Raw genomic sequence first — 12496 nt, 5'->3', positions numbered from 1 at the left:
CACTCTGGATCGATCCAAAGCCTCCCCGATCGATTGGGAATAATCGAATCGATTGGGATCCGACCGTTGCGTCGTATTTGAGCCGCAGGCGAGCGTTGTCTTCGGCACCTCTTCACAGATTCATTTCAGATCTTGACCAGCTCCTCCACAGCTCTTCTCAAGCTCGAGATCGCCAGTTCTTGAAGGTTCTTAGAGGCTCTTCCAAGTCAAGAGGCGAATCAAAGCAAGAAGAAGAAACTATGGTTAGGGTGTGTGCACTCATTGTAAGCTTGTAAGCTTGTATTTCTTTACTACCCTTTCTTCTTCTTGTATTGAGTCTTGTAGGGCTTCTCCGCCCTTGGTAGTTACTATAAAGGAGAGTTTCATTAGTGGAGGGTGCGTGCGTTGTGTGGATCTTTGGACTAGTCACCTCTTGTGAGGTGGATACCAAGTAAACCAACCGTGTTAGCGTTGTGTGATTTGTTTCTGTATTTTCCGCTGCACATCTTCAAAGAAACAAGCAACGACGAGCACCTAGCGAGCGACGAGCTATTCCCCCCCCCCCCCCCCCCTCCAGCTACTTTTGGTCCTAACACAACTATCCTTTAAACTTGAAATTATTACTGTTATCTTATAAAAATATCAATATGCTTTGACTTTTTTTGGGTTGACCCTTAAAACAATTACATATGTAATTGTGCTTAGACTTGGTGCTAGTCTCATGGAGGTGATTGAGAAATTAGGCCCCAAGTGATCAACATCAATTATAGATTTTGATATTTGGATAAAAAATTTAAGTTAAGATTTAATGTGTATTGAGTCATGTAGAACTTTATAGATATACACATGTAAATCACTTGACGTAGCCAAGGTCCATGATTACTCAGTTGATTCAAGGTGAGATTAGAGAAAAATTTAATGAGAGATTCGACGAATGATAAGATAAGGAGCATCATAGTGCAGTTATGCTAGAGGAGGTAAAGTATATAGGCATAGCATAAAGGATGACAAGTTGAATCGGTCGAGGACTTAGTGAATCGAAGAGATAAGAAACTTAATTGAAAATAGCCTTTGGCAAAGAAGATGCAAGGTAAACTCATTAGTGAGTTAAGAGTTGAGATATTGTGTGCGAGAAAGGGTAGCTCTTAATTTAGGTGAAGGTTTGACCATTACGGTGATTGTAATTGATAACTTCAATCAACTATTGGCTGAGTCAACAAGATAGTCGGTTCAAGCGCATCAACTAGCTCTTAACCAAATGTCATTGTTGGTTTAGCAATATTTTTTTGGGTTGATCCTAATAGGGGAAGGAGGGAAGGAGTAGAACCGTTAGTGAGTTAAGGAAATTTAAATGATAATTAAAATATGAAGAGGTTATATTTAAATCATGGATTCAAAGGAAGACATTTTGACACGGAAAATCAGGCTACATGTGAGCTTGGAGCACTTAGGAGACTTCTAATAGACTTTAACCAAGTCTCTTTTGTCAACCATGGCCAAATACCCCGAGCTCTCTTAAATAGAGCTCGAGAGAAAACACAAGTTGTGTTTCCCGCCACCAGTTGACTGGTGTATAGTGGAATTCGATCGTTATAGTGGAATTGCTACAGTGCACTAGTTAACTGCTATAGTACTCGGTTGACTGCTACAGTACTACTCGACTATTTTCACAGCCGTCGGGCACAGAAACATTCTATGCCCTGCCCCAATCAACTGGTCAAACCCTAACCTTAGGATTTAACCCCCGAGTACATTCACTCAACACTCGTCCTCGTCTGACCAACCTTGACCTAGCCTTCTAGCCTCCTCCATCAGCCTCACATCCCTCGAATGTCTCCCCATCCTTCACGCCTTGCCTTCTAGAGCTTCTTTCGGCCTTGTCATCATTGTCACGTCTTCACCGCCAAGAGGTCGTGCCTCCGGGACTTCATTCATTGTCAAGTCACATTTGGACTTATGTTGTCAAGACTATATACTTGGACTTACACCGCTAAGATTCACACTTGGACTTTCCTCCTTTGCTAAGATCACACTTGGACTTTCCTTGTTGTACATGTATTCTGCACACTCACAATGCATATCAAATACAACAATAAACCTAACTTAAATCTTTGCCCAAATATCACAACCTAGGGCACCTAGATTTCTCCAACAATTTTTCTCTTTTTGATATTTGACAACCTGTTTAAGTTAGGGAAATATAAATACAATAACAATGTAAATAAACATGCAAATCAACTCATGCATAAACATGGAACCTAACCCTAGGCTCTTCCTTCACCTAAACTCCCCCTAAAGCTAGGATTTCTCATAAAGATTAACTTCTTCCCCTTTGCCAATAAATGAGCAATTGCTCCCCCTTCACCTAAGCTCTCCCTTGAACTAGGATTTCCTACAAAGGTGTGTAGGTTTCCCACTTAAACCCAACACTCTCTTTTGCCATACATCAAAAAGAGCTCTAGCAATATTCTAATTATTATACTCTTTGACCTCTAATGACTATAATTATCATATATTAACTCCTCATAAGGTTACATACATGTTCACCATTCTTTTGATCATTTTCTAAGGTTGGAAAAATACTTTCAGTCTGTATCAATCGGCTACCATTGACCCCAGTCAGCTGACCTCATCAAAATGAGTTTACAGAAATATTCTGTGCTAAAAAATACTATTACCAATCGACTGGTACTCTATTTTAGCAAAAATCAATCTTTCTGACATACTTTCAGAAATGCACCAAAAATTTCACAGACTTCCAAAAATTCTCAAATTTTGTGGAGAGGTCTATTTTACCAATGTCTACTTGGGCAAAATATATTAAAAAAAATATTTATCTCAGATCCCAAGATTGATACAAAATTCAAAACTAACTAAATGGTTCAATTGAACTTTGACCTAAAGTCTTAGTTTTGGTTTCCTCTTGAAGTATCTTCCTATATTAAACTATAATGCATTCCTAGCATTAATTTATATGACGTACATCTATACATCAAAAACTAATTTTCATGCAATATGAACCCAAATCATATTTTCATGCATGAAACTCAACTCAATTGTGCCAATTTCTTAGGTTTGAGACTCAAGTCCATCTCCAAAATCCTTTGGCACATTCCATGACTCTTCTAGACTCCTAAGTAATATCTACTTGAGATCCATTTACCATATGTCTCAAAGGCTCTTTGAGCTCCCCCTAGAGCTCTTAACCTTAGCCACCTCCCTAGGTGACTCATCCACTATGACTAGGCCACTGCGGTGCACCTTGGGTGACGCTTGACCTACAAAACTTACCTTCTTAACCTTAGACACCCTGTCTTTGGTTAATTTCTTCTTGTCCTTAACCTTGGACACCTCATCCTTGCTATAAACATATGCAACCCTAGCATATTTTTTCTCATTAGCTTCAAATGACACTCCCTTGTCCTTGGTCACTCCTTCCTTACCAATGTTATGTGTCACCCTAGCACTTGACCTCCTTTTGGTCTTGGAGGGACCTAAATTGATATTTTTGGATCTTTGACTACCCAAACACATGTCAAGTCCTTTAGGTCCAATAATGAACCTATCTAGAACTTTCTCCATTTCCTCAAGCCTTGCCTTCAAAGCTTAATTTTCCAACTCTAGGGTTCTAACCCTAGAGTCAACATGCCCACCTTGGACATTCCTAGACCTACACACCTTCCTAGGCATATGTCTCATTTTCTTGGAATTAATGCCTAGATTTTCACCCACTTTCCTTCCCTTAGGTAAAATGGTATCCCTCCAAGACCAAAAGGAGGTCAAGTGCCAGGGTGGCATCCCGTGCTCATAGTCATTCTCATTCCACAATACTATGATTCTCATTCCTATTTCGATTCCTAGGAAAGAACCAAATGCCACCTAATTGTGCAGTCAGTTGAACTTGCAACCTTCTTCGACTAGACTTGAGGGGAAGGTTTGTGATACAGTGATAAAGATAGCCCTCGAAGCAACAAAGATCGGCTGACATGGATGTCAAAGTCGCAGAGTCAGATGAACCATGAGACTGTGGATCAGGCAAGGTTGGTCGAACGGGCCTTAAACGCCAATCGAACGTGAAAGGCCGACTAGATCGTTCGAACGGTTGTCCTCCGCAACTTACAGTTAAGGTTAAGAGCCAAATATTAAGTTACCCAGCTTACCATCCTTGCCGATCGGACCTTAGGTCTAATTGGACACAGTGTGTCTCTCCAACAACATGAAAGCTGAGTGAAGAATAATTCAGTAGATTCACTCTGTGCGGCCAATCTAGCGACATGTCGGTCGAGTGGCGGCCGGTCAGCTTATAGCGGGACCCACCTACATGTCATATTGTACTCTTTTTAAAGTTTGTGCCAGAAAGGATAGAGAATATTTCACCGGCAAATCGTCCTTTAGAAGCTTCCATCTTGTCAACTTATAGTGATTTGCGGGCGCATTTGAGGAAAGGTGTTAGAGGCACTTTGTGACATGTTCTTTCTTAGGAAAGCTTTGGGAAATGTGTTAATGTTTTGAGATGCATGGACAACGCAACAGTTGTTAGGACCCTTGGCGGCCGGCTAAAGGGGAGTGAATAGCCCCTGCACAAATAAAAACGAAAGAACCTTTCTCGGACAACTAACTTAATTAAAGAACACTTGCACAAGAAATGATAAGGAAATAAAAAAGATAGAGGCACAAGCACAGAAGTTTTTTACTTGGTTACAACCGAAGAGATTGTTAATCCAAGGAAGTAGAGCGCACTAATATCTCCTTCATGTGGAGAAGCCTCTTTATAGTAATGATCGCACAAAAACAAAAAGTTAAACGAAAACTGGAGGCATACAAGTGTTGTTTCTCAAAATGCTTGTTGTTGATAGCTTCTGGGATCAATGCTGTATTTATAACCTTGATCGGGGCGCCTAGAAGGGTTACAGACACCTGGAGTGGGATAAAAATTTATCCCCGATGCAACGGTCAAAGACCACTTCGAAATGGCTAAAACTTGGGTTCCGGGCACCTCGAACTGCTCTGGGCGCCCCGAAGGGAAAAAGTCAACATTTTGTTGACTTTATCTCCAAGCCTCCAGCTTCGGCTCCGCTTGCTTCGGTCCAGGTTTTTCCGCTCGCTTGGGTGATTTCGGCCATCCGGAATAGGGCTCACCCGAACCCAACTTCCGGCCTTCTCGAGCAACCTTCCGCTCCGACTTCTTGTCCCTCGGAAATGCAGCGCGCCTCCTTCTTGTCCGCCTGCGTACTCTTCCGTAGCACCTCGTCCCTCAGATGCACCGAGTCTGTCAACTCTCTCTCATGTCGTCCTTCTCGCTGGTTGCATCTTTTGCTCGACTTTCTGTGCTCCTAAGTTCTGTACACTTAGCTACAAAGTTAAACACAATAGGACATAATTTAACTTATTTGATCACATCAAAACAACCTTGGGGTACCAACAATAGTCACACTATAAAAGGGGTTTCCATCTACAGGCGGAGGTATGCGATACTTCTTATTTGCATACGTTATTCGTTACAGTTCATTACTTTCTTCTCTGAGACGAGCACTGACTTGAACGTCGGAGGGTCAATGTCGGGGATCTCTTTCCTAGCCTAGTACTACTGCTCTTTTTATTGCAGGATAATGCAGAGTCTTTACCGAGTCAATAGTAGAGTCATGTCTCAATTTACTATTGTACGCAGCCTTACCCTACTTTTTGTAAGAGGCTGTTTCTAGGATTCGAACCCGTGATTTTTTGGTCACAAAGTAACAATTTTACCGTTACGCCAAGGCTCCCCTTCTTATTTACGAAGTTCATAAATGTGCAAATTGCGTATTGAAGAACAGATGCTATTCTTTCTAGTTTTCAATGAATTGCTTCATTATGTTTCCTACAATTTCTAGTTTTCAGTGAGATGACGGCGGAAATGAGATGGCGATAGAAATGCGACGTGCGAGTGGAAATCGGCAAGGGGGCGGAGCGAGGGCGGTGGAAATGCGACGTCCACGATTTGCGAACAAATGGGCCGATGGAGCACCGGATCCACAGCTCCGACGATCTTCAGAACACCCAACCAAACTCCAGATATGATCGGTTAGTTATTTCTCCACAGTTAACAATCTCTCCAAGTTTAAAAGAGCAAGCTATATCAGTATCAAACCCTAGAGATAAAATGCGTCATTTTTTTTGTTGTTGTTGTTTTTACTTCAGATCACAAGTATGAAACAAGTTTCCATCATGAAATAGTTAGAAATCTTCAATGTTTTAGACTTCAAATTAAAAGATTTCTTTAGTTAGGGAACAAAGAATTTCCTTACAGGATTGTGAAATGTAGCTGTTCTTTGATCTGTCCAACAGCAGAGCGTAGTATTTTCACTCGATTGTGTAAGAATGAGAAAACTAAAAACGGATCCGAAATTCAGTGTTAATAACTCTCTATTGCTAATTTAAATAACAGCGGCATTGTCTTTTGCAAGCAATAGAGATATTGAGTCCATCAAGTGAACTTTTAGTGACCAATGTACATAACAGAATCACTCCACATCACAATCTTGGAGTTATTTTTTTTTCTCAGGGAATTTCATAGTGAACACAGTTTGCCCAAAAAAGCAGATCAGAATAAGAAACTCACAGCCTTATCTTGGATTTTCTTGGTAGAATTACAATTATATAGATAAATACGTATTTCCCATAATGTGCAAGACACTAATGTTTCAACCTTTCAATTAGAAAGAAAAAAGAACATCAACTATGAAGGATCTGTTAAATGGTCAATCTGAAAGCTCTGGGTTCCTGAAATTATCTGCATGATGAACATTTTCTGTGTATTAGAATATACTGTTGATGGCATTATTAATTGTATTGCGTAGAAGGATCACAGATCATGATCACTATATCAAAAAGCTATGAAAGGCTTCAATTTCACATGTAATGAGGCATCTCTTAGGAACTGGCTTCAGCATGAATATTTATGTTTCTTGGGAGATGACAAACAACCTTGTAAGATTTTGGTAGGATTATGTTACACATGACTGATTTTCTACTAGAAGTACATGTATGATTCTGAAAAAGGAGGCCAGTGCTTCTGTTTGATGAAAATGGATGGTTTACACAGAAACGCAAAGTACCTAAAAACTTCCATGAACTTATTATATATTCTCTCTTCTACATGCAGAGACCAAAAAGCAGAGTCAAAAAGGATAGTTGTTCTCAAAGAAACAAAATAGATATAAACATGGAGTTATCCCAATACGTCTCAAGAAAATATCAAAATAAGAAAAGGAACAAAAATTGAGATAGCTACAAAAAAAATATACTTGTTCAATTTTTGGTATTTTATTTTCATAGATTTTGCACTAGAATCATGTTTGATAAACAAATTTAATTAGTTTGAATTATCTAGGTAGGAGCATAAGCCTGAAGCAAGTATTCTGCCTAACCATGGAAATCATCTGAAGAATAAAGCCTTTAGTATACCTCTTAATTATGCAAATTGTTGGCCATTCCCTTTTGAGCGCCTAACTTTCAGTTCATTCTGGTTTTCTACCTTCAAGGCTGCTATCTCCTTCTCAAGTGCAGCCTTTTCTCTACGCAATTTCTTTGTTTCGACCTCCATTGATTTAGTTATTGTGTCTATTTTTCTTGAAAGCATCTGCATAAATTTCCTCTTTCAGTAGGTATACTTTGTGTTGTACATCAGGTAATCTAATTTCACTCGACATTAGTCTACTGCACAGATATAAGTATATAACTAACTTCAATAAAAATTTACCTCCATAGAAATATCCTTGTCCTTCAAACACTGATCCTTCTCATGCAATGACTTCCTTAATGTGATTACTTCCTTCTGTAGCATATCATAAAATACAACTGAAACATAATCATCTGGAGCAGCATCTTGGGGCTTGCTGCTGAGCTGCTCCATTGCTCCGGTGATAGAAAGATGTTCGATGTCCTTCTCTAAAGTATCACTAACATAAGTGTCTTCAGATAACCTTGATTTATAATACTCTTCCTCTGCTACTCTGCAGCCATCAAAGGACTTTGATGCTCCCTTGGCATGCTTTAGCAGCGCACTGGAAGGGCTTGAAAATTTTCCACTTGGAGCACATGGTTTTCGTGTCCCTATTCCACTTGATAGAGTATTTGGAGCACTGTCAGACCCATTAATCGAGCTACTTCTAGCCAAAGAAGGACTGTTTCGTTTATCATAACGGATCCCAGACCGAAGTGATGATTTTAGTCCATCTTCAACAACCTTCAAACGCAGCTGCAGCCTTTCCTAAAAATTAACAAAGAAAAGGTAATTAAGAGTTTCTATGAACTCTTGGATAGCTAAACTAACCAAAGTTATATTCAATAGTGAGTGACATACTTTAAGTTGAGCCTCTGCCTTGGCAGCACGTTCTGATATGGAGAGCTTCTCCCGTAGTTGTTGCATTTCTCCCTGTTGAAAACCACTGAATAAAACTCATAATTTAACATGACATATTTCAAGCAGCAGCACAATGCCAAAGTTTGTTTGTCACCGTCAGAACACGTCGCTCTTCAAGCCATTGTTTGACTGGTATAACTTTGTCATTAGTATCCTTCCATTCATTTGCCATTACTACAGCCGCTCGGTTTTCTGCAACCATGGCTCGAGACAATGTTCTCTCAAGTGTCTTTTTCTCCCCCTGCATATTGTCGCACAAAATCATTTTATATTTCTTAATACATATAATGCAAATTCAATTCTAATTCATTTTACATTATGAGCTAAAGATATATAATAGTTTCCTAACCTTTAACTCATTAACTTGCCGCTGATAATCTCTTACAGCATTTGCAGCAGCAGCCCCTGAAAGAAGTGCCTCTTCTAAGTCATGAACAGTCTGCGCCAACTTCTCAACTTCTGCAACCTTTTGACGGTGCATTCTATCTAGTATTTTGTACTCTTCCTGCACTTTATGGGAATGAGATCAGACAAATCAAAGGTTTCAATTCGAAAGTGTGAATTGTGAACTATTCTTTTCCTTTTCATCCGCCAATTTGTTTTGTATTGTATATGCAGGGGGAGAATCAGTAATGCTAGGATGAAAGGACTAACCTGGTTTATTTCATTCTGTTTCATGAGCTCCTGGTTTTTGTTCTGAAGGTCATCAACAAGAGCTGCCTTAACCTTCGCAATCTGCACTTCTCTTTCTGCTTCTAACAAAGCTGCTTCCTTGGTTTTTGTTAATCTCTCCAAGACTCTATTATCATCTTGAAGGTTTGCTATCTGAAAATTTCCATAGTAAAACTTACATGCTCGATGATTCAAGAAATATAACCCAATTATGTTGCAGAAAAGCACACCTCTTGCTTCAAGAGCTTGATCTCAGCTTCTAGTGGGAAAAGTATATCCTCCAAACTGGGTAGCGCCTCATCCTTCTGTGCAGCATGCACTCTTCTAAGAGTAGCTTCCGCGGCAAACTGTGCAGCTAATGCTTCTTTCTTTTCTTCAGTAACTCTTTTGATCTCCAAGTTCTGAGGGTCAAAATTAGAAATAACTATGAACAACTGAATTGATTTCTTCATCTGGATTCGAAGAAGCTTAAAGCAACATGCCAAAGTGAGTTACTGCACGGAACAAACCTTGCTCTCCAAAGCAGCTTCAGATAGCTGCAACTTCTCCACCATCTTGTTAAGCTCCTCAGAAACCTATTGGCATGAGCAGGTTTTAAGTTTCTATGTATCAGATAACATAGGCTGATGCACTCATGATACTACCTCAGCAAGAGCCTTGTCTTTGGCACGTTCTACCAACCTTAGGCCTTTAATTTCACTATAAGCTTCAGATAGCTCACGGTCCTTATCTGCAGTGGAAAACGCACAAAGTATATAAAACAGAATATCAATATCTTCACTTGGAAACTCTCCTTGTCATGCTTGTAGTTGGTCGTCAAGAACAAGTTTCACCTTGTGAGACAACAATGCAACTCAATTTACCGTAGCAATAGTTTTACTTGAAGGATGGAATTTGTGCAGTGGAACATGAAAGAACCTAGGAAGGTAGGATTTTTTTTTTCCTTTTCATTTCTTCTAATATCTCATTCTCTCCTTTCCATTTCAGATATTTCTTTCTTATGAAAAGAAGTCCTGTAGATTTCATCCTCCTTTTTTCGGGGAGCATGACTGCATGAGGAAGCGGAAAGAAGAAAGAACAAAAACGTACCTTTGACTAGATTCTGGAGGCGATTCAGCTCGATCTTGAAGGGGTCAGAACCATGCAACAGGTTCAAGAAGTCTTCGTCGTCAAAACTGGTTCTTTTCGGTTGCTTCTTCTTCGCCGGCGGCAAGCCCAGACCCGCCTGCGACGATGACGACGACGACGAGAAATAGTAGTCGACGGCATCCTCCTCCAGCAACCCAAACGCCGCCGATTTGGATTCCTCTTTCCCTCCGTTCTCCCCCATGAGCGGAATCGGAACTAGAGTACAGGGAAGGAGAAGAGCTTTCGACGAACAGTCTCCAATCTAATCCGATGCAGTTGGATCGAGTGAGTATAACAAGTACATGCTGCGATCCTAATGGCAGAGATCAAAGAAACTAATCCCGCTCATTGTTACTTGGAACAGCATGCAAATGATCAAAGCAAACAAAAAAACTGAGGAGACGAAAGAGAGAGAGAGAGAGAGAGAGAGATACAAGAGTGTTCCACCGACGCAGCTGGAGCAGACCAGGTTCGATTAATTTATATTATAATTTATTAAATATAAACAAAATGATAAACGGTTCGGTCTGGCTCAACAATTGAACCAAACTGGTTAATTTCAACCGGTTGAGGTAGTAAATCGGGCGAAAAAAAATAATCAAAAGAGTATTTTTAAATTATATAAATCATTATAAAGTATCTCTTTTTTAATTTTTTTTTTCAAAAAAAACTAAAAGGACATCCTATAATATTGTTTATTCTAAAAATACTCTTATTTTAATTTTTATGTAAGTAAATTGGCTCATCTATTTATATATAATCCATCAGCGTCAGTCCTGGTTGTCATGGCTGGTGGATTGTGTTATGCAGGAACAGCTCAGCAGCCGTGTCCTAACTGCAGATTCGTCTACTGCTAAACAACTAATTGCTTTCAGAGTGAGGCAGGCAGTTCCCCACCTGCTCGCTTTTGAGCTGTAAGCTGTTGCATTGCACTGCTGTGGCCTGTGGGGGAAAAAAAATTGAACCAGATAATACTGCGATCGATTCAGTCCTATCCAAGTTTTCCATTTGGTTGTCCTGATAAATTTGGAAATGCTCATGGTAAGCAGTCCAGAAGTTCAGTATTCTATGATTACGCATTTGCCGTGGCCTGCGGGATCGCTGGCTCCTACTTGTCATTTTCCTTGGGCTTTGATTAATTGCCAGACGTACGAGAAATGGGACGGCAGGGTACTCCACCATTAACCTTATCTTATCATAAATTAAAACAAATTTTGAGATCATTGGAGCTGGAGCTGATTGTTTCAAGGCTTTTTTATAATTATCTTTTTCTTTTTAAAAAATATTTATATTTTATAAATTTAATTATAAATTGTGTTAAACTTGAAGCTAACCTAGTGCTAATATGATATTTGCTGACTGATTATTATAGTGTATTTATGTATGTATGTATGTTAACAAAGTGCCAAATAAGGTTATCCATGTCTACATTTGTAAGGGTGCTAATTTTAATATAATTATAAGTTCTGTTTTAGATTTTTTTAAAAATGAATCCATAATAAGATATTTCTTTTTTTTAGTTAGGCATAAATGACTTTTTTGTTTAAAAAAAATGTCCATTTAGGATGCTTGATAAATGAAATGTGCTATTATGAAAGTGTATTTAGTCTCCAAATTATTTTGATTCTTTGAGGAGAGTTGATGGGACTTGTGAGTTGTAATGGAATCATAATCAACCCTCTGCTGTTGGCTATTTAATCCTTTTAAGTTGTGGCTTGTTGTTGTATTCTACCCTGTTGGTGGGTGCATTTATTCTTGCGCTTTAAATTTGGACGACCAACTTCTTAAAGGTGTTGTTGTATATTTATAAGTTTTATTAGGGGTTAGCTTTGAGTAATTATTTATCCTTGTGATTAGTTAGTAATTATTAATCAAATGAAGAAACTCATTTGATGCTGAGTCAATATGTTAGGAGCTGATTTTGAGATAATTAGGCACGATCGGGGGTTCGATTTGAGCTTGTTAGGTTGTTTGAGAAAGAGTCTTGGATGTGAATCAAGTTGAGCTTGACTTGGGTTTGAATGTCACTTGAGGTGGATGCGAACTTGGTGATTTATGATTGAACCAACGTTGAATCATGTTAAACGTAGAGCTCAATTTTGTTCATCTCTTGTTCCAAGAGGGCTTGCTTATGAGACATCGGTCACCACTTTCTCCCTTTGCTTCTTGGTCAGCCACAGACAATGATAATATGTAACCTTCAATGTTAAGAGAAAAAAAAAATCATGTCTTTCTTCAATGACTATTGCCATGTCAATGTTGAGGTGGAAGTAGAGCATCATCTTCCTCTTTAGGATTCAAAATTTGACTCTAACC

General features: G+C 39.2%; 1 protein-coding gene and 2 long non-coding RNA genes across 3 annotated transcripts; 2 read left to right on the top strand and 1 right to left on the bottom strand.

Annotated features, from left to right (window-relative positions):
- Positions 1–6562: 6562 nt before the first annotated feature.
- LOC122015296 (microtubule-associated protein 70-1-like) lies at positions 6563–10382 on the bottom strand. Its single transcript, XM_042572110.1, has 11 exons — positions 10142–10382; positions 9697–9782; positions 9562–9627; positions 9283–9453; positions 9035–9205; positions 8730–8885; positions 8475–8621; positions 8321–8392; positions 7718–8227; positions 7423–7597; positions 6563–6748 (listed from the first exon to the last, which is right to left on the bottom strand). Exons 1-10 carry the CDS (start codon positions 10380–10382, stop codon positions 7430–7432), a joined length of 1788 nt encoding a protein of 595 aa, XP_042428044.1. The 3' UTR covers positions 6563–6748; positions 7423–7429.
- Positions 8782–9196, top strand: LOC122015298. Its single transcript, XR_006120876.1, has 2 exons — positions 8782–8921; positions 8999–9196. It is a non-coding gene; the product is annotated as an uncharacterized LOC122015298 (long non-coding RNA).
- Positions 9507–11417, top strand: LOC122015297. Its single transcript, XR_006120875.1, has 3 exons — positions 9507–9978; positions 10040–10649; positions 10991–11417. It is a non-coding gene; the product is annotated as an uncharacterized LOC122015297 (long non-coding RNA).
- The last annotated feature ends 1079 nt before the right edge of the window (positions 11418–12496 follow it).

This window comes from Zingiber officinale, chromosome 8B, assembly GCF_018446385.1.
Source record: "Zingiber officinale cultivar Zhangliang chromosome 8B, Zo_v1.1, whole genome shotgun sequence".
Taxonomy (NCBI): Eukaryota; Viridiplantae; Streptophyta; class Magnoliopsida; order Zingiberales; family Zingiberaceae; genus Zingiber; species Zingiber officinale.
Note: the sequence above shows the minus strand (reverse complement) of the source record. Positions and strands in the feature narration are given on the sequence as shown.